Here is a 20283-nt window from a genome sequence, read left to right on the forward strand (position 1 = left end):
TGAATTCTGCACCTTTGCAAAAATTCCTCGCTTTTTGCATGAAAAGCAACAAGAATTCCACTTGCAATCTCTTTGCTCCCCCTGCAGGCCGCTCTGTGCAAATCTCCCAGCAGCCCTTGCGGCCGGAGCAAAGGATTCTGGGCCTTGTAGTTTTGCAAGCCGCTTCCTGCTTTGCAAACCGATTGCATTCCTCCTTTGGGTGCAAATGGAAGGAATTGGGACCGTCCGTTTGGTGCAAGACGAAGGAGAGGATTATCTCTGCTTTTGCAGCAAAAGCGACAGTTTCCAGTGAGTGCAAATAATTTTATTTTCCGCATTTGCAAACTTTCTGCTGTTTGCATTAAGAATCAACACTTGCAATTGGAAATTGTTGCAAATAATTTTATTTTCCGCATTTGCAAACTTTATTTATTTGCAATCAGAAGCGACAGTTGCAATTGGAAATCATTGCAAATAATTTTATTTTCCGCCCTTGCAAACTTTCTGCTGTTTGCATTAAGAAGTGACAGTTGCAATTGGAGATTATTGCAAATAATTTTATTTTCCGCATTTGCAAACTTTCTGCTGTTTGCAATTGGAGATTCTTGCCGTCCAACTTGCATGAAAGTTGATTTGCAATAAGAAAAATAATGTATTTAAGAATAATAATAATTTACTTGCAGTTTGCAATAAGAAGCGGCGATTGCAATTGGAGATTACCTCAGCCATTGTTGCATTAAATGTTATTTTCCGCATTTGCAAACCTTTCTGCTGTTTGCATTCAGAATCAAGACTTGCAATTGGAAATCATTGCACAGAATTTTATTTTCCGCGTTTGCATGGATAGGATAGGAGAAAAGAAAAGGATAGGATAGGATAGGAGACAAGGATAGGATAGGATAAGATAGGATAAGATAGGATAGGAGACTAGGATAGGATAGGATAGGAAGATAGGATAGGAGACTAGGATAGGATAGGATAGGATAGGGGACCGGGATAGGATAGGATAGGAGACAAGGATAGGATAGGAGAGGAGAGGAGACAAGGATAGGATAGGATAGGAGACAAGGATAGGATAGGATAGGAGAGGAGACAAGGATAGGATAGGAGGATAGGATAGGAGACAAGGATAGGATAGGAAGATAGGATAGGAGACAAGGAGAAAAGGATAGGATAGGAGGATAGGATAGGATAGGATAGGATAAGAGACAAGGATAGGATAGGATAGGAGACAAGGATAGGATAGGATAGGAAACAAGGATAGGATAGGATAGGAGACTAGGATAGGATAGGAGACAAGGATAGGAGACAAGGATAGGAGACAAGGATAGGATAGGAGACAAGGATAGGATAGGAGGATAGGATAGGAAACAAGGATAGGATAGGAGGATAGGATAGGAAACAAGGATAGGATAGGAGGATGGGATAGGATAGGATAGGAGGAGAGGAGACTAGGATAGGATAGGGGACCGGGATAGGATAGGATAGGGGACAAGGATAGGATAGGATAGGATAGGATAGGATAGGATAGGATAGGATAGGAGACAAGGATAGGAGAGGAGGATAGGATAGGATAGGAGACAAGGATAGGATAGGAGACAAGGATAGGATAGGAGACAAGGATAGGATAGGAGACAAGGATAGGATAGGAGACTAGGATAGGATAGGAGACAAGGATAGGATAGGAGACTAGGATAGGATAGGAGACAAGGATAGGATAGGAGACTAGGATAGGATAGGATAGGAGACTAGGATAGGATAGGAGGATAGGATAGGATAGGATAGGAGACAAGGATAGGATAGGAGGATAGGATAGGAAACAAGGATAGGATAGGAGGATGGGATAGGATAGGATAGGAGGAGAGGAGAGGAGAGGATAGGATAGGAGACAAGGATAGGATAGGAGACAAGGATAGGATAGGAGACAAGGATAGGATAGGATAGGAGACTAGGATAGGATAGGATAGGAGAGGAGAGGAGACTAGGATAGGATAGGGGACCGGGATAGGATAGGATAGGGGACAAGGATAGGATAGGATATGATAGGATAGGATAGGATAGGATAGGATAGGATAGGAGACAAGGATAGGATAGGAGACTAGGATAGGATAGGAGGATAGGATAGGAGACAAGGATAGGATAGGATAGGAGACTAGGATAGGATAGGAGGATAGGATAGGAGACTAGGATAGGATAGGAGTTTGCAGCTGGAGGTTCTTGCCGTCCAAATGGCAAAGAATTGATTCTGGACCGAAGTCCCCACTGCCAAACTCCCAGCAGCCCTTGCGGCCGGAGCAAAGGATTCTGGGAGATGCCGTCTTGCAAAGCTCCTGGCTTTTGGGCAAGGAAAGGGAAAGGAAGGAGAGTTTCTCTTTTTGGCAAGGAAAAGCAAGAAAAGTCGGAGATTCTGGCAAATAATTCTGGTTGCAAATAATTTGTCGTTGTTTTTTTTAAAAAAAAACATCTTTATTAATATTTTCAGTTTTTATACAAAAATAAATAATAAATACTGAAAATCTTGCTGCCAATCATTTGATTCTTGTTGCAAAGAATCTGAGTTTCCGCCTTTGCTAAGCTTCCTGCTGTTTGCGCGAAGAAGGCAAGGTTGCAATTGGAGATGGGATAGGATGGGAGGTTAGGATAGGAGGGAAGGGGAGGATAGGAGGAGAGGAGAGGAGACAAGGATAGGATAGGAGGATTGGATAGGATAGGATAGGAGGATAGGATAGGAGAGGAGACAAGGGTAGGATAGGAGGATAGGATAGGATAGGAGACAAGGATAGGATAGGAGGATAGGATAGGATAGGAGACAAGGATAGGGTAGGAGGATAGGATAGGATAGGAGAGGATAGGAGAGGAGAGGAGACAAGGATAGGATAGGAGACAAGGATAGGATAGGATAGGATAGGAGACAAGGATAGGATAGGATAGGAGTATGGGATAGGAGAGGATAGGATAGGGGACTAGGATAGGATAGGAGGATAGAAGGGTAGGATAGGAGGATGGGATAGGATAGGATAGGGGACTAGGATAGGATAGGAAACAAGGATAGGATAGGAGGATTGGATAGGATAGGAGACAAGGATAGGATAGGATAAGAGGATAGAAGGGTAGGATAGGAGGATATGAGACAAGGATAGGAGAGGAGAGGATAGGACAGAAGGATAGGAGAGAAGGATAGGATAGGATAGGAGACAAGGATAGGATAGGAGGATAGAAGGGTAGGATAGGAGGAGAGGAGAGGAGAGGATAGGATAGGGGACTAGGATAGGATAGGAAACAAGGATAGGATAGGAGGATTGGATAGGATAGGATAGGAGGATAGGAGAGGAGAGAAGGATAGGATAGGATAGGAGACTAGGATAGGATAGGAGGATAGGATAGGAGAGGAGAGGAGACAAGGATAGGATAGGAGGATAGGATAGGAAGCAAGGATAGGATAGGAGGATAGGATAGGAGAGGAGACAAGGATAGGATAGGATTGGATAGGATAGGATAGGAGACAAGGATAGGATAGGAGGATAGGATAGGATAGGATAGGATAGGATAGGATAGGAGACAAGGATAGGAGAGGAGACAAGGATAGGATAGGAGACAAGGATAGGATAGGAGACAAGGATAGGATAGGAGACAAGGAGAAAAGGATAGGATAGGATAGGATAGGATAGGATAGGATAGGATAGGATAGGATAGGATAGGAGGATAGGATAGGAGACAAGGATAGGATAGGAAGATAGGATAGGAGACAAGGAGACAAGGATAGGATAGGAGGATAGGATAGGAGACAAGGATAGGATAGGAGGATAGGATAGGAGACAAGGATAGGATAGGAAGATAGGATAGGAGGAAAGGAGAGGAGACAAGGATAGGATAGGAAGATAGGATAGGAGACAAGGAGAAAAGGATAGGATAGGAGGATAGGATAGGATAGGATAGGACAAGGATAGGATAGGATAGGAGACAAGGATAGGATAGGAGACTAGGATAGGATAGGAGGATAGGATAGGAGACAAGGATAGGATAGGATAGGATAGGAGACTAGGATAGGATAGGATAGGAGACAAGGATAGGATAGGAGACAAGGAGAAAAGGATAGGATAGGAGGATAGGATAGGATAGGATAGGAGACAAGGATAGGATAGGAGACTAGGATAGGATAGGAGACAAGGATAGGATAGGAGACTAGGATAGGATAGGAGACAAGGATAGGATAGGAGACAAGGATAGGAGAGGAGACAAGGATAGGATAGGAGACAAGGATAGGATAGGAGACAAGGATAGGATAGGAGACAAGGAGAAAAGGATAGGATAGGATAGGATAGGATAGGATAGGATAGGATAGGATAGGATAGGATAGGAGGATAGGATAGGAGACAAGGATAGGATAGGAGAGGAGAGGATAGGATAGGTGAGGATAGGAGACAAGGAGAAAAGGATAGGATAGGAGGATAGGATAGGAGACAAGGATAGGATAGGAGGATAGGATAGGAGACAAGGATAGGATAGGAAACAAGGATAGGATAGGAGGAAAGGAGAGGAAACAAGGATAGGATAGGAAGATAGGATAGGAGGAAAGGAGAGGAGACAAGGATAGGATAGGAAGATAGGATAGGAGACAAGGAGAAAAGGATAGGATAGGAGGATAGGATAGGATAGGATAGGAGACAAGGATAGGATAGGATAGGAGACAAGGATAGGATAGGAGACAAGGAGAAAAGGATAGGATAGGAGGATAGGATAGGATAGGATAGGAGGATAGGATAGGATAGGATAGGAGACAAGGATAGGATAGGATAGGATAGGAGACTAGGATAGGATAGGAGACTAGGATAGGATAGGAGACAAGGATAGGATAGGAGACTAGGATAGGATAGGAGACAAGGATAGGATAGGAGACAAGGATAGGATAGGAGACAAGGATAGGATAGGAGACAAGGATAGGATAGGAGTTTGCAGCTGGAGGTTCTTGCCGTCCAAATGGCAAAGAATTCCTTGATTCTGGACCGAAGTCCCCCTTGCCAAACTCCCAGCAGCCCTTGCGGCCGGAGCAAAGGATTCTGGGAGTTGCCGTCTTGCAAAGCTCCTGGCTTTTGGGCAAGGAAGGACCGTTTCTCTTTTTGGCAAGGAAAAGCAAGAAAAGTCGGAGATTCTTGCAAATAATTCTGGCTGCAAATAATTTGTCGTTGGTGTTGTTTTTTTAAAAAAAAAAATTTATTAATATTTTCAGTTTTTATACAAAAATAAATAATAAATACTGAAAATCTTGCTGCCAATCATTTGATTCTTGTTGCAAAGAATCTGAGTTTCCGCCTTTGCTAAGCTTCCTGCTGTTTGCGCGAAGAAGGCAAGGTTGCAATTGGAGATGGGATAGGATGGGAGGTTAGGATAGGAGGGAAGGGTAGGGTAGGAGGAGAGGAGAGGATAGGATAGGATAGGATAGGATAGGATAGGAGGATAGGATAGGAGAGGAGACAAGGATAGGATAGGATAGGATAGGAGACAAGGATAGGATAGGAGGATAGGAGGATAGGATAGGAAACAAGGATAGGATAGGAGGATAGGATAGGAGAGGAGGATAATAGGATAGGAGGATATGAGACAAGGATAGGATAGGAGAGGATAGGACAGAAGGATAGGAGAGAAGGATAGGATAGGAGGATAGAAGGGTAGGATAGGAGACAAGGATAGGATAGGAGGATAGAATAGGAAACAAGGATAGGATAGGAGGATAGGATAGGATAGGAGACTAGGATAGGATAGGATAGGATAGGGGACAAGGATAGGATAGGAGGATAGGATAGGAGACTAGGATAGGAGAGGAGACAAGGATAGGATAGGAGAGGATAGGATAGGAGGATAGGATAGGATAGGAGACAAGGGGAGGATAGGAGACAAGGATAGGATAGGAGGATAGGATAGGAGACTAGGATAGGATAGGAGGATAGGATAGGATAGGAGACAAGGATAGGAGAGGATAGGATAGGATAGGATATGATAGGATAGGAGACAAGGATAGGATAGGAGACTAGGATAGGATAGGAGAGAAGGATAGGATAGGAGGATAGGATAGGAGAGGAGACAAGGGTAGGATAGGATAAGAGGATAGAAGGGTAGGATAGGAGGGTAGGAGAGGATAGGAGGATAATAGGATAGGATAGGAGACTAGGATAGGATAGGAGGATAGGATAGGATAGGAGACTAGGATAGGATAGGAGGATAGGATAGGAGGATAGGATAGGATAGGAGACTAGGATAGGATAGGAGGATAGGATAGGAGACAAGGATAGGATAGGAGACAAGGATAGGATAGGAGAGGAGAGGAGAGGAGACTAGGATAGGATAGGGGACCGGGATAGGATAGGATAGGGGACAAGGATAGGATAGGATAGGAGGCAAGGATAGGATAGGAGACAAGGATAGGAGAGGAGGATAGGATAGGAAAGGGTAGGATAGGAGACAAGAATAGGATAGGAGGATGGGAGAATAGGATAGGATAGGAGGATGGGATAGGATAGGATAGGAGACAAGGATAGGATAGGAGGATAGGATAGCAGAGGAGAGAAGGATAGGATAGGAGGAGAGGAGAGGAGACAAGGATAGGATAGGAGGATAGAAGGGTAGGATAGGAGGATGGGATAGGAGACAAGGTAGGATAGGATAGGATAGGATAGGATAGGAGACAAGGATAGGATAGGATGATAGGATAGGAGACAAGGATAGGATAGGAGACAAGGATAGGATAGGAGGATAGGATAGGATAGGATAGGATAGGATAGGATAGGATAGGATAGGATAGGAGGATAGGATAGGATAGGATAGGATAGGATAGGATCGGATCGGAGGAGAGGATAGGATAGGATAGGATAGGATAGGATAGGAGGAGAGGATAGGATAGGATAGGATAGGAGGATAGGATAGGATAGGATAGGATAGGATAGGATAGGATAGGAGACAAGGATAGGATAGGAGACAAGGATAGGATAGGAGAGGAGAGGAGAGGAGACTAGGATAGGATAGGGGACCGGGATAGGATAGGATAGGGGACAAGGATAGGATAGGATAGGAGGCAAGGATAGGATAGGAGGATAGGATAGGAGGAAAGGGTAGGATAGGAGACAAGGATAGGATAGGAGGATAGGATAAGAGACTAGGATAGGATAGGATAAGAGGATAGAAGGGTAGGAGAGGATAGGAGGATAATAGGATAGTATAGGAGACAAGGATAGGATAGGAGGATAGGAGAATAGGATAGGATAGGAGGATGGGATAGGAGACAAGGGTAGGATAGGAGAGGATAGGACAGAAGGATAGGACAGAAGGATAGGATAGGAGGAAAGGATAGGGTAGGAGACAAGGCTAGGATAGGATAGGAGGGTAGGATAGGAAGGATAGGATAGGATAGGATAGGATAGGATAGGATAGGATAGGATAGGAGACAAGGGTAGGATAGGATAGGAGGTTAGGATAGGACAAAATGATAGGATAGGAGGAAAGGATAGGGTAGGAGACAAGCGTAGGATAGGATACAAGGATAGAAGGGTAGGATAGGAGGATAGGATAGGAGAGGAGACAAGAATAGGATAGGAGGATAGGATAGGAGACAAGGATAGCATAGGATAGGATAGGATAGGGTTAGGGTTAACATTTAACACTTTCTTTCCCAGCAGTGTCACAAAAGCTTGCTATTCCTGAAGCTTCATTAGAGGGGGAATTATTATTATTATTATTATTATTATTATTATTATTATTATTATTACTACTACTACTACTACTACTACTACTACAACTACTATTATTTTGCTTTTATAACCCTATATTCTCCTTTTTTGGCAGCGTCACCAATGCTTTGGATTCCTGGAGCGGCGACATCACTTCATCCGGGAAAGACCAGGTTTTATTCCCGAAATCCACACCGATAATGAGAATAATATTATTATTTATACCCCAGTAAATGGAAGAATACTCAAGTTATTTGTACTCCGCCAATAATAGCGATAATGATAGGAATAAATTGAATATATACCACACCAGTAATAAGAATAATGGGGTATATTATTATTATTATTATTATTAGGTATATTATTATTATTATTATTATTATTATTATTATTATTATTATTATTATTGCCATAAACATTATTATCATTTATTGTTGTTGTTTTGTTGTTGTTGTTGTTGTTGTTGTTATTGTGTATATTATTATTATTATTATTATTACTATTATTATTATTATCGCCATAAACATTATTATCATTTATTATTGTTATTGTTGTTGTTGTTGTTATTACTATTACTATTACTATTATTTAATGTCCCTGATTGTCTTCCCTTTTTTTATTATTTTTTATATCCTATTTTTATTGCCTATTTTTATTTTTCATTTTTTTATATCCTATTTTTATTGCCTATTTTAATTTTTAATTTTTATATCCTTGTTGAATGAACTTCTCGCCGACTAAATATTCCCTCTTCCTTTTGCAGCCGGTTTCTTCCGACGACCGGATTTCTCAAATCAAGTAGGTCACAATTATTATTATTATTATTATTATTATTATTATTAATAATAATTGGGATATCGATCCAGGTGGGCAGGGTATAAGGAATATTATTATTATTATCATTATTATTATTATTGACAGGGAAACCCATCCAGATGGGCAGGGTATAAGGAATAAAATAATAAATAATATAATATAATATAATATAATATAATATAATATAATATAATATAATATAATATAATATAATATAATATAATATAATATAATATATAATGAAAATAATAATAATAATAATAATAATAATAATAATAATAATAAGTAATGTAATGTAATGTAATGTAGTATATGGGAAACCAATCCAGATGGGCTGGGTATTATTATTATTATTATTATTATTATTATTATTAATTGGGAAACCCATCCTGATGGGCAGGGTATAAGGAATTATAATAATATAATATAATATAATATAATATAATATAATATAATATAATATAATAATAGAATAGAATAGAATAGAATAGAATAGAATAGAATAGAATATAATATAATATAATATAATATAATATAATATAATATAATATAATATAATAACAAAAAATCCTTTAACAATATATTATTATTATTATTATTATTAGTAGTAGTAGTAGTAGTAGTAGTAGTATCATCTATTATTATTATTATCATCATCATCTATTATTATTATTAGTAGTAGTATTATAATTATTATTACAATCTATTATTATTATTATTATTATTATTATTATTATTATTATTACTACAATCTCTTCTTCTTCTTATAATCTATTATTATTATTATTATTATTATTATTATTATTATTATTATTATTATTCTCCTCCGCAGAGCCGCCTTCGAGAGCCAGACCCCCAAATTATCCGTCCGGGAAACTGAGGCCACCCTGACGTTCCAAGATGGCCGAGAGACCCTGACCTTCGACCTCCACCGAGACCCCGCCTCCCGGGCCCGGGAGCGAGTTCGAGAGCTGCTCTTCGGGCTGGCGGCCCGGGTGCGAGAGCTGGAGAGGCGGCTGGGAGGTGGGTTATTAGAATAATAATAATAATAATAATAATAATAATAATAGGGAAGGGATCCAGGTGGGCGGGGTGTAAGGAATAATAATAATAATAATAATAATAATAATAATAATAATGGCGGCCCGGGTGCGAGAGCTGGAGAGGCGGCTGGGAGGTGGGTTATTAGAATAATAATAATAATAATAACAATAATAATAATAATAATAGGGAAGGGATCCAGGTGGGCGGGGTGTAAGGAATAATAATAATAATAATAATAATAATAATAATAATAATAATAGGGAAGGGATCCAGGTGGGCGGGGTGTAAGGAATAATAATAATAATAATAATAATAATAATAATAATAATAATAATAATGGCGGCCCGGGTGTGAGAGCTGGAGAGGCGGCTGGGAGGTGGGTTATTAGAATAATAATAATAATAATAATAATAATAATAATAATAATAATAATAATAGGGAAGGGATCCAGGTGGGCGGGGTGTAAGGAATAATAATAATAATAATAATAATAATAATAATAATAATAATGGCGGCCCAGGTGCGAGAGCTGGAGAGGCGGCTGGGAGGTGGGTTATTAGAATAATAATAATAATAATAATAATAATAATAATAATAATAATAATAATAATAGGGAAGGGATCCAGGTGGGCGGGGTGTAAGGAATAATAATAATAATAATAATAATAATAATAATAATAATAATAATAATAATAATGGCGGCCCGGGTGTGAGAGCTGGAGAGGCGGCTGGGAGGTGGGTTATTAGAATAATAATAATAATAGATTATTTTAATAATATATAATAGTATATAATAATTAATAAGAATAAGAATAATGAAATAATGAATAATAATAATAGGGATAGGGATCCAGGTGGGCGGGTTATAAGGAATAATAATAATAATAATAATAATAATAATAATAATAATAATAATAATAATAATAATGGGAAGGCTTGTTCCCAGAATTCCCCGGGGTGGTCGAGGTGGGAAATTATTATTATTATTATTATTATTATTATTATTATTATTATTATTATTATTGACAGGGAAAGCCAGCCAGATGGGTGGGATATAAGTAGTAGTAGTTGTAGATGTAGTAGTAGTAGTAGTAGTAATAATAATAATAATAATAATAATAATAATAATAGAGAAAGGGATCCAGGTGGGCGGGGTGTAAGGAATAATAATAATAATAATAATGGCGGCCCGGGTGCGAGAGCTGGAGAGGCGGCTGGGAGGTAGGTTATTAGAATGATAATAATAATAATAATAATAATAATAATAATAATAATAGAAGCCAACAAGGTGAATAATAATAATAATAATAATAATAATAATAATAATAATAATAATAGAAGCCAACAAGGTGAGTGTCTTTAATAATAATAATAATAATAATAATAATAATAATAATAATAATAATAGATTATTTTAATAATCTATGATATATAATAATTAATAAGAATAAGAATAGTGAAAGCCATGCAGATGAGTGGTGTGTAAGGAATAATAATAATAATAATAATAATAATAATAATAATAATAATGGCGGCCTGAGTGCGAGAGCTGGAGAGGCGGCTGGGAGGTGGGTTATTAGAAGAATAATAATAATAGATTATTTTAATAATATATAATAATAATATATTATATAATAATATATAATAATATATAATAATTAATAAGAATAAGAATAATGAAAGCCATGCTTTCATTACAGTAAAATAATAATGAAAGCCATGGGTGGTGTGTAAGGAATAATAATAATAATAATAATAATAATAATAATAATAGGGAAAGGGATCCAGGTGGGCGGGTTATAAGGAATAATAATAATAATAATAATAATAATAATAATAATAATAATAATGAGAAGGTTCGTTCCCAGAATTCCCCGAGGTGGTCGAGGTGGAAAATTATTATTATTATTATTATTATTATTATTATTATTATTATTATTATTATTATTATTATTATTATTATTATTGACAGGGAAAGCCAACCAGATGGGCGGGATATAAGTAGTTGTAGTTGTAGTAGTAATAATAATAAATTAATCCAGATGGGCAGGGTGTAAGGAATAGTAATAGTAATAATAATAATAATAATAATAATAATAATAGTTGAGAAAGCCATGCACATGGGCGGGGTATAAGGAATATTATGATTATTATGATTATTACAATTATTATTGACAGGGAAAGCCGTCTAGATGGGCGGGGTATTATTATTATTATTATTATTAGTAGTAGTAGTAGTAGTAGTAGTAATAGTAATAATAATAGTAATAATAATAATAATAATAATAATAATAATAATAGCCATCCAGATGGGCGGGGTATAAGGAATATTATTATTATTATTATTATTATTATTATTATTAATAGGGAAAACCATCCGGATGGGCAAGATCGAAGTACTAGTAGGAGTAGGAATAATAATAATAATAATAATAATAATAATAATAATAATAATAATAAATAATCCTTATACCCTGCCCATCCGAATGGTTTTCCCTAATAATAATAATAATAATAATAATAATAATAATAATAATAATAATATTCCGTATACCCCACAAACCTGGATGGCTTTCCCTAATAATAATAATAATAATAATAATAATAATAATAATAATAATACTTATACCCCGCCCACCTGGATGGCTTTCCCTAATAATAATAATAATAATAATAATAATAATAATAAATAATCCTTATACCCTGCCCATCCGAATGGTTTTCCCTATTAATAATAATAATAATAATAATAATAATAATAATAATAATAATAATATTCCTTATACCCCGCCCACCTGGATGGCTTTCCCTATTAATACTAATACTAATAATAATAATAATAATAATAATAATAATAATAATAATAATAATATTCCTTATACCCCGCCCACCTGGATGGCTTTCCCTATTAATACTAATAATAATAATAATAATAATAATAATAATAATAATAATAATATTCCTTATACCCCGCCCATCTGGGGGGCTTTCCCTATTATTATTATTATTATTATTTCCAAATTAATATTAATAATCATAATTACTATCTCCGCAGATGGCGACGCTTCTGCCGCCGCCCCGCCGCCGATCGGGAGCCCCAGGAAGGACATCCAAACGGGTCGGAGTCCCTTTGCGCCTGGTAATTATTATTATTATTATTATTATTATTATTATTATTATTATTATTGTTATTATTATCATCATCATTATTATTGTTATCATTAATAATAATAATAATAATAATAATAATAATAATAATAGGGAAAGGGATCCAGGTGGGCGGGTTATAAGGAATAATAATAATAATAATAATAATTTATTTGTCATTTATCCAAGCTACACACTTTGATACATGAGAAATCAATGAATATTAAGATTAATACAGATATATATGTCTAGTTATGTATATGTGGCTAGCCTACTCTGAGCGAGGGCAGGAAGTTCTGGGCAGGAAGTTCTGGGCGAGGGCCGGAAGTTGGGCAGGAAGTTAGGCAGGAAGTTCTGGGCGAGGGCAGGAAGTTCTGGGTAGGAAGTTCTGGGGAAGGGCAGGAAGTTGGGCAGGAAGTTCTGGGCGAGGGCAGGAAGTTCTGAGCGAGGGCAGGAAGTTCTGGGCAGGAAGTTCTGGGCGAGCGCAGGAAGTTGGGCAGGAAGTTCTGGGCGAGGGCAGGAAGTTCTGGGCTAGGGCAGGAAGTGCTGCCCTCTCTCCCTAGCCCACTATGAGCGAAGGCAGGAAGTTCAGGGCGAGGGCAGGAAGTTCTGGGTGAGGGCAGGAAGTTCTGGGTGAGGGCATGAAGCAGGAAGTTCAGGGAGTTCTGGGCAGGAAGTTCTGAGCAAGGGCAGGAAGTTGTTCTGGGCGAGGACAGGAAGTGCTGCCCTCTCTCTGTGTTGGCTTCGTGGTAACGGCGCATAAGAGGGCAGGAAGTTCTGGATGAGGGCAGGAAGTTCAGGGTGAGTGCAGGAAGTTGTGGGCGAGGGCAGGAAGTTATAAGCAAGGGCAGGAAGCTCTGGGGGAGGACAGGAAGTGCTGCCCTCTCTCTGTGTTGGCTTAGTGGTTCTGGCGCATTAGAGGGCAGGAGGTTCTGGGCGAGGGCAGGAAGTTGTTCTGGGCGAGGGCAGGAAGTGCTGCCCTCTCTCCCTAGCCCACTCTGAGCGAGGGCAGGAAGTGCTGCCCTCTCTCTGTGTTGGCTTAGTGGCAGGAAGTTCTGGGGGAGGGCAGGAAGTGGTGCCCTCTCTCCCTAGCCCACTCTGAGCGAGGGCAGGAAGTTCTGGTCGAGGACAGGAAGTGGTGCCCTCTCTCCCTAGCCCTCTCTGAGCGAGGGCAGGAAGTTCTGGGCGAGGGCAGGAAGTGGTGCCCTCTCTCCCTAGCCCTCTCTGAGCGAGGGCAGGAAGTTCTGGGCGAGGGCAGGAAGTGGTGCCCTCTCTCCCTAGCCCTCTCTGAGCGAGGGCAGGAAGTTCTGGGCGAGGGCAGGAAGTGGTGCCCTCTCTCCCTAGCCCTCTCTGAGCGAGGGCAGGAAGTTCTGGGCGAGGGCAGGAAGTGGTGCCCTCTCTCCCTAGCCCTCTCTGAGCGAGGGCAGGAAGTTCTGGGCGAGGACAGGAAGTGCTGCCCTCTCTCCCTAGCCCTCTCTGAGCGAGGGCAGGAAGTTCTGGGCGAGGGCAGGAAGTGGTGCCCTCTCTCCCTAGCCCTCTCTGAGCGAGGGCAGGAAGTTCTGGGCGAGGGCAGGAAGTGGTGCCCTCTCTCCCTAGCCCTCTCTGAGCGAGGGCAGGAAGTTCTGGGCGAGGGCAGGAAGTGGTGCCCTCTCTCCCTAGCCCACTCTGAGCGAGGGCAGGAAGTTCTGGTCGAGGACAGGAAGTGGTGCCCTCTCTCCCTAGCCCACTCTGAGCGAGGGCAGGAAGTTCCAGGCGAGGACAGGAAGTGGTGCCCTCTCTCCCTAGCCCTCTCTGAGCGAGGGCAGGAAGTTCTGGGCGAGGGCAGGAAGTGCTGCCCTCTCTCCCTAGCCCTCTCTGAGCGAGGGCAGGAAGTTCTGGGCGAGGGCAGGAAGTGGTGCCCTCTCTCCCTAGCCCTCTCTGAGCGAGGGCAGGAAGTTCTGGGCGAGGACAGGAAGTGGTGCCCTCTCTCCCTAGCCCTCTCTGAGCGAGGGCAGGAAGTTCTGGGCGAGGGCAGGAAGTGGTGCCCTCTCTCCCTAGCCCACTCTGAGCGAGGGCAGGAAGTTCTGGTCGAGGGCAGGAAGTGGTGCCCTCTCTCCCTAGCCCTCTCTGAGCGAGGGCAGGAAGTTCCGGGCGAGGGCAGGAAGTGGTGCCCTCTCTCCCTAGCCCACTCTGAGCGAGGGCAGGAAGTTCCAGGCGAGGGCAGGAAGTGGTGCCCTCTCTCCCTAGCCCACTCTGAGCGAGGGCAGGAAGTTCTGGTCGAGGACAGGAAGTGGTGCCCTCTCTCCCTAGCCCTCTCTGAGCGAGGGCAGGAAGTTCTGGGCGAGGGCAGGAAGTGGTGCCCTCTCTCCCTAGCCCTCTCTGAGCGAGGGCAGGAAGTTCTGGGCGAGGACAGGAAGTGGTGCCCTCTCTCCCTAGCCCACTCTGAGCGAGGGCAGGAAGTTCTGGTCGAGGACAGGAAGTGGTGCCCTCTCTCCCTAGCCCTCTCTGAGCGAGGGCAGGAAGTTCTGGGCGAGGGCAGGAAGTGGTGCCCTCTCTCCCTAGCCCTCTCTGAGCGAGGGCAGGAAGTTCTGGGCAGGAAGTACTGGGCGAGGGCAGGAAGTTGGGCAGGAAGTTAGGCAGGAAGTTCTGGGCGAGGGCAGGAAGTTCTGGGTAGGAAGTTCTGGGGAAGGGCAGGAAGTTGGGCAGGAAGTTCTGGGCGAGGGCAGGAAGTTCTGAGCGAGGGCAGGAAGTTCTGAGCGAGGGCAGGAAGTTCTGGGCAGGAAGTTCTGGGCGAGCGCAGGAAGTTGGGCAGGAAGTTCTGTGCGAGGGCAGGAAGTTCTGGGCTAGGGCAGGAAGTGCTGCCCTCTCTCCCTAGCCCACTATGAGCGAAGGCAGGAAGTTCAGGGCGAGGGCAGGAAGTTCTGGGCTAGGGCAGGAAGTGCTGCCCTCTCTCCCTAGCCCACTATGAGCGAAGGCAGGAAGTTCAGGGCGAGGGCAGGAAGTTCTGGGCTAGGGCAGGAAGTGCTGCCCTCTCTCCCTAGCCCACTATGAGCGAAGGCAGGAAGTTCAGGGCGAGGGCAGGAAGTTCTGGGTGAGGGCAGGAAGTTCTGGGTGAGGGCATGAAGCAGGAAGTTCAGGGAGTTCTGGGCAGGAAGTTCTGAGCAAGGGCAGGAAGTTGTTCTGGGCGAGGACAGGAAGTGCTGCCCTCTCTCTGTGTTGGCTTCGTGGTAACGGCGCATAAGAGGGCAGGAAGTTCTGGATGAGGGCAGGAAGTTCAGGGTGAGTGCAGGAAGTTGTGGGCAAGGGCAGGAAGTTATAAGCAAGGGCAGGAAGCTCTGGGGGAGGACAGGAAGTGCTGCCCTCTCTCTGTGTTGGCTTAGTGGTTCTGGCGCATTAGAGGGCAGGAGGTTCTGGGCGAGGGCAGGAAGTTGTTCTGGGCGAGGGCAGGAAGTGCTGCCCTCTCTCCCTAGCCCACTCTGAGCGAGGGCAGGAAGTGCTGCCCTCTCTCTGTGTTGGCTTAGTGGCAGGAAGTTCTGGGGGAGGGCAGGAAGTGGTGCCCTCTCTCCCTAGCCCTCTCTGAGCGAGGGCAGGAAGTTCTGGGCGAGGGCAGGAAGTGGTGCCCTCTCTCCCTAGCCCTCTCTGAGCGAGGGCAGGAAGTTCTGGGCGAGGGCAGGAAGTGGTGCCCTCTCTCCCTAGCCCACTCTGAGTGAGGGCAGGAAGTTCTGGTCGAGGACAGGAAGTGGTGCCCTCTCTCCCTAGCCCTCTCTGAGCGAGGGCAGGAAGTTCTGGGCGAGGACAGGAAGTGGTGCCCTCTCTCCCTAGCCCTCTCTGAGCGAGGGCAGGAAGTTCTGGGCGAGGACAGGAAGTGGTGCCCTCTCTCCCTAGCCCTCTCTGAGCGAGGGCAGGAAGTTCTGGGCGAGGGCAGGAAGTGGTGCCCTCTCTCCCTAGCCCTCTCTGAGCGAGGGCAGGAAGTTCTGGGCGAGGGCAGGAAGTGGTGCCCTCTCTCCCTAGCCCTCTCTGAGCGAGGGCAGGAAGTTCTGGGCGAGGACAGGAAGTGCTGCCCTCTCTCCCTAGCCCACTCTGAGCGAGGGCAGGAAGTTCTGGTCGAGGACAGGAAGTGGTGCCCTCTCTCCCTAGCCCTCTCTGAGCGAGGGCAGGAAGTTCTGGTCGAGGACAGGAAGTGGTGCCCTCTCTCCCTAGCCCTCTCTGAGCGAGGGCAGGAAGTTCTGGGCGAGGACAGGAAGTGGTGCCCTCTCTCCCTAGCCCTCTCTGAGCGAGGGCAGGAAGTTCTGGGCGAGGGCAGGAAGTGGTGCCCTCTCTCCCTAGCCCTCTCTGAGCGAGGGCAGGAAGTTCTGGGCGAGGGCAGGAAGTGGTGCCCTCTCTCCCTAGCCCTCTCTGAGCGAGGGCAGGAAGTTCTGGGCAAGGACAGGAAGTGGTGCCCTCTCTCCCTAGCCCTCTCTGAGCGAGGGCAGGAAGTTCTGGGCGAGGACAGGAAGTGGTGCCCTCTCTCCCTAGCCCTCTCTGAGCGAGGGCAGGAAGTTCTGGTCGAGGACAGGAAGTGGTGCCCTCTCTCCCTAGCCCTCTCTGAGCGAGGGCAGGAAGTTCTGGGCGAGGGCAGGAAGTGGTGCCCTCTCTCCCTAGCCCTCTCTGAGCGAGGGCAGGAAGTTCTGGGCGAGGGCAGGAAGTGGTGCCCTCTCTCCCTAGCCCTCTCTGAGCGAGGGCAGGAAGTTCCGGGCGAGGGCAGGAAGTGGTGCCCTCTCTCCCTAGCCCTCTCTGAGCGAGGGCAGGAAGTTCTGGGCGAGGGCAGGAAGTGGTGCCCTCTCTCCCTAGCCCTCTCTGAGCGAGGGCAGGAAGTTCCGGGCGAGGGCAGGAAGTGGTGCCCTCTCTCCCTAGCCCTCTCTGAGCGAGGGCAGGAAGTTCTGGGCGAGGGCAGGAAGTTCCGGGCCAGGACAGGAAGTGCTGCCCTCTCTCCGTATTGGCTTTGGGGGCGGAGCCAGCTTTGGGAAATTCCGGAATTTCCTCCCACTTCCAGATCCGAACCCGGCAAAGATCAGGACCGGATCCAGCAAGAGGAAGCTTCCCGGAGAGTCGTTAATCAACCCTGGATTCGTCCGGTAATTATATTATTATTATTATTATTATTATTATTATTATTATTATTATTATTATTATTATTAATTATTTATTATTAATGTTATTTTAATTTTATGATAAATAGAAATATTATCAATATTATGTATGTGATATATTATTTTCCATTTTATTTTCATTTTATCGCGAGAATTATCGGTATTATTTGGTTGATATTATTAATTATTAGAACAAATTATTCTTCTTGTTTTATTTTGACAATAATTATTATCAATGTTTTATTTACATTCTTCTTGTTAATTATTTTTTCATTATTCGTTTTATTTCCATTTTATGATGAGGATGATGGTTATCAATATTATTTGTATTATATTTGTGATCATTATTGAGATTATTTTATTTATATTATTATTGTGAATATTTTTTTTATTATTCGTTTTATTTCAATTTGATGAGGAGGCTGATTATTGATATTATTTGTATTATATTTGTGATAATGATTGAGATTGTTTTATTTATATTTAATATTCTTGTTTTATTTTGAGAATAATTATTATCAATCTTTTATTTACATTATTATTGTTAATTCTTTTTTATTATTCGTTTTATTTCAATTTGATGAGGAGGCTGATTATTGATATTATTTGTATTATATTTGTGATCATTATTGAGATTATTTTATTTATATTATTATTGTTAATTATTTTTCATTATTCGTTTTATTTCAATTTGATGAGGAGGCTGATTATTGATATTATTTGTATTATATTTGTGATAATTATTGAGATTATTTTATTTATGTTGTTATTGTTAATTATTTTTCATTATTCGTTTTATTTCAATTTGATGAGGAGGCTGATTATTGATATTATTTGTATTATATTTGTGATCATGATTGAGAATAATTATTCCATTATTCAATTCAATTATTCAATTATTCAATTCAATTATTCAATTATTCAATTCAATTATTCAATTATTCAATTCAATTATTCAGTTATTCAATTACAGTATTTATCTTGTTTAATATTCTTGTTTCATTTTGATGATCATTCTTATCGATATTTTATTCATATGATTATTCTATATGATTATTATTTTAATTTGATGATGATGATTACCGATATTTTATTTATATGATTATATCTGATGACTCATTTTATTTTAATTTAATTTGATAATTATCTCTCTTCTTAGCAAGAAGACTCCGACCGGCGTCAATTTCGAAGACGCCTGAATCCCTATGTTTTTAATTATGATTAATTAATTATCAATTATTAATTAATTATTAATTATTATTGCTATTATTTCTGAATTTCCATTATATTATATTTTATTATGATATCTGGAGCGGCTTGATTTCTTTCCCCCTCGTTTTGCCATTTCCGTAACTCCGGAACGCGAATAAATTTCCATATCATTTCCATAATGGTTCCGTAACTCTGCAAGGTGAATAAATTTCCATAAAATTTCCATATTTGTTCCGTATTAATTTTATTATTCAAGACTTATTCAAGTATTCAAGTACATGATTATTCAATTACAGGAAAATGATTCAATTACAGTATTAAAGGACATGATTATTCAATTATTACAGGAACTATTCAATTATTCAATTCAATTATTCAATTATTCAATTCAATTATAGAGTTATTCAATTACAGTATTAAAGGACATGATTACTCAATTATTACAGGAATTATTCAATTATTCAATTACAGTATTAAAGGACATGATTATTCAATTATTACAGGAAATACTCAATTATTCAATTATTCAATTATTCAATTATTCAATTCAATTATTCAGTTATTCAATTACAGTATTAAAGGACATGATTATTAAATGATTACAGTAAAATTATTAAAGAACATGATTATTAAATGATTACAGTAAAATTATTAAAGAACATGATTATTAAATGATTACAGTGAAATTATTAAAGAACATGATTATTTAATTACAGTGAAATTATTAAAGAACATGATTATTAAATGATTACAGGAAAATTATTCAAGTATTAAAGTACGTGATTATTAAACGATTACAGGAAAATTATTCAATTAAAGGACATGATTATTAATTGATTACAGTAAAATTATTAAAGAACATGATTATTAAATAATTACAGGAAAATTATTCAAGTATTAAAGGACATGATTATTAAACGATTACAGGAAAATTATTCAATTAAAGGACATGATTATTAATTGATTACAGTAAAATTATTAAAGAACATGATTATTAAATAATTACAGTAAAATTATTAAAGAACATGATTATTAAATGATTACAGGAAAATTATTCAAGTATTAAAGTACATGATTATTAAATAATTACAGGAAAATTATTCAAGTATTAAAGTACATGATTATTAAATAATTACAGGAAAATTATTCAAGTATTAAAGGACATGATTATTAAATGATTACAGGAAAATTATTCAATTAAAGGACATGATTATTAATTGATTACAGTAAAATTATTAAAGAACATGATTATTAAATAA

General features: G+C 40.7%; 1 protein-coding gene across 5 annotated transcripts; it reads left to right on the forward strand.

Annotated features, from left to right (window-relative positions):
- Positions 1-19247, forward strand: LOC144326348 (protein PAXX-like). 5 transcript variants are annotated; one of them, XM_077922888.1, is made up of 7 exons: positions 131-288; positions 7813-7870; positions 8461-8495; positions 9346-9536; positions 12613-12696; positions 17716-17797; positions 18972-19247. In XM_077922888.1, the coding sequence occupies exons 1-7, from the start codon at positions 206-208 to the stop codon at positions 19009-19011; spliced, it is 573 nt and encodes a 190-aa protein (XP_077779014.1). In that variant the 5' UTR covers positions 131-205; the 3' UTR covers positions 19012-19247. The 5 variants fall into 5 exon arrangements, with proteins under 5 accessions (XP_077779011.1, XP_077779013.1, XP_077779010.1 ...); XM_077922885.1 differs by lacking the exon at positions 8461-8495 and having other exon boundaries at positions 1-288; positions 12613-12675; XM_077922884.1 differs by lacking the exon at positions 8461-8495 and having other exon boundaries at positions 7-288.
- The last annotated feature ends 1036 nt before the right edge of the window (positions 19248-20283 follow it).

The sequence above is a fragment of the Podarcis muralis genome, chromosome W (genome assembly GCF_964188315.1).
Source record: "Podarcis muralis chromosome W, rPodMur119.hap1.1, whole genome shotgun sequence".
In the NCBI taxonomy this organism is placed as follows: Eukaryota; Metazoa; Chordata; class Lepidosauria; order Squamata; family Lacertidae; genus Podarcis; species Podarcis muralis.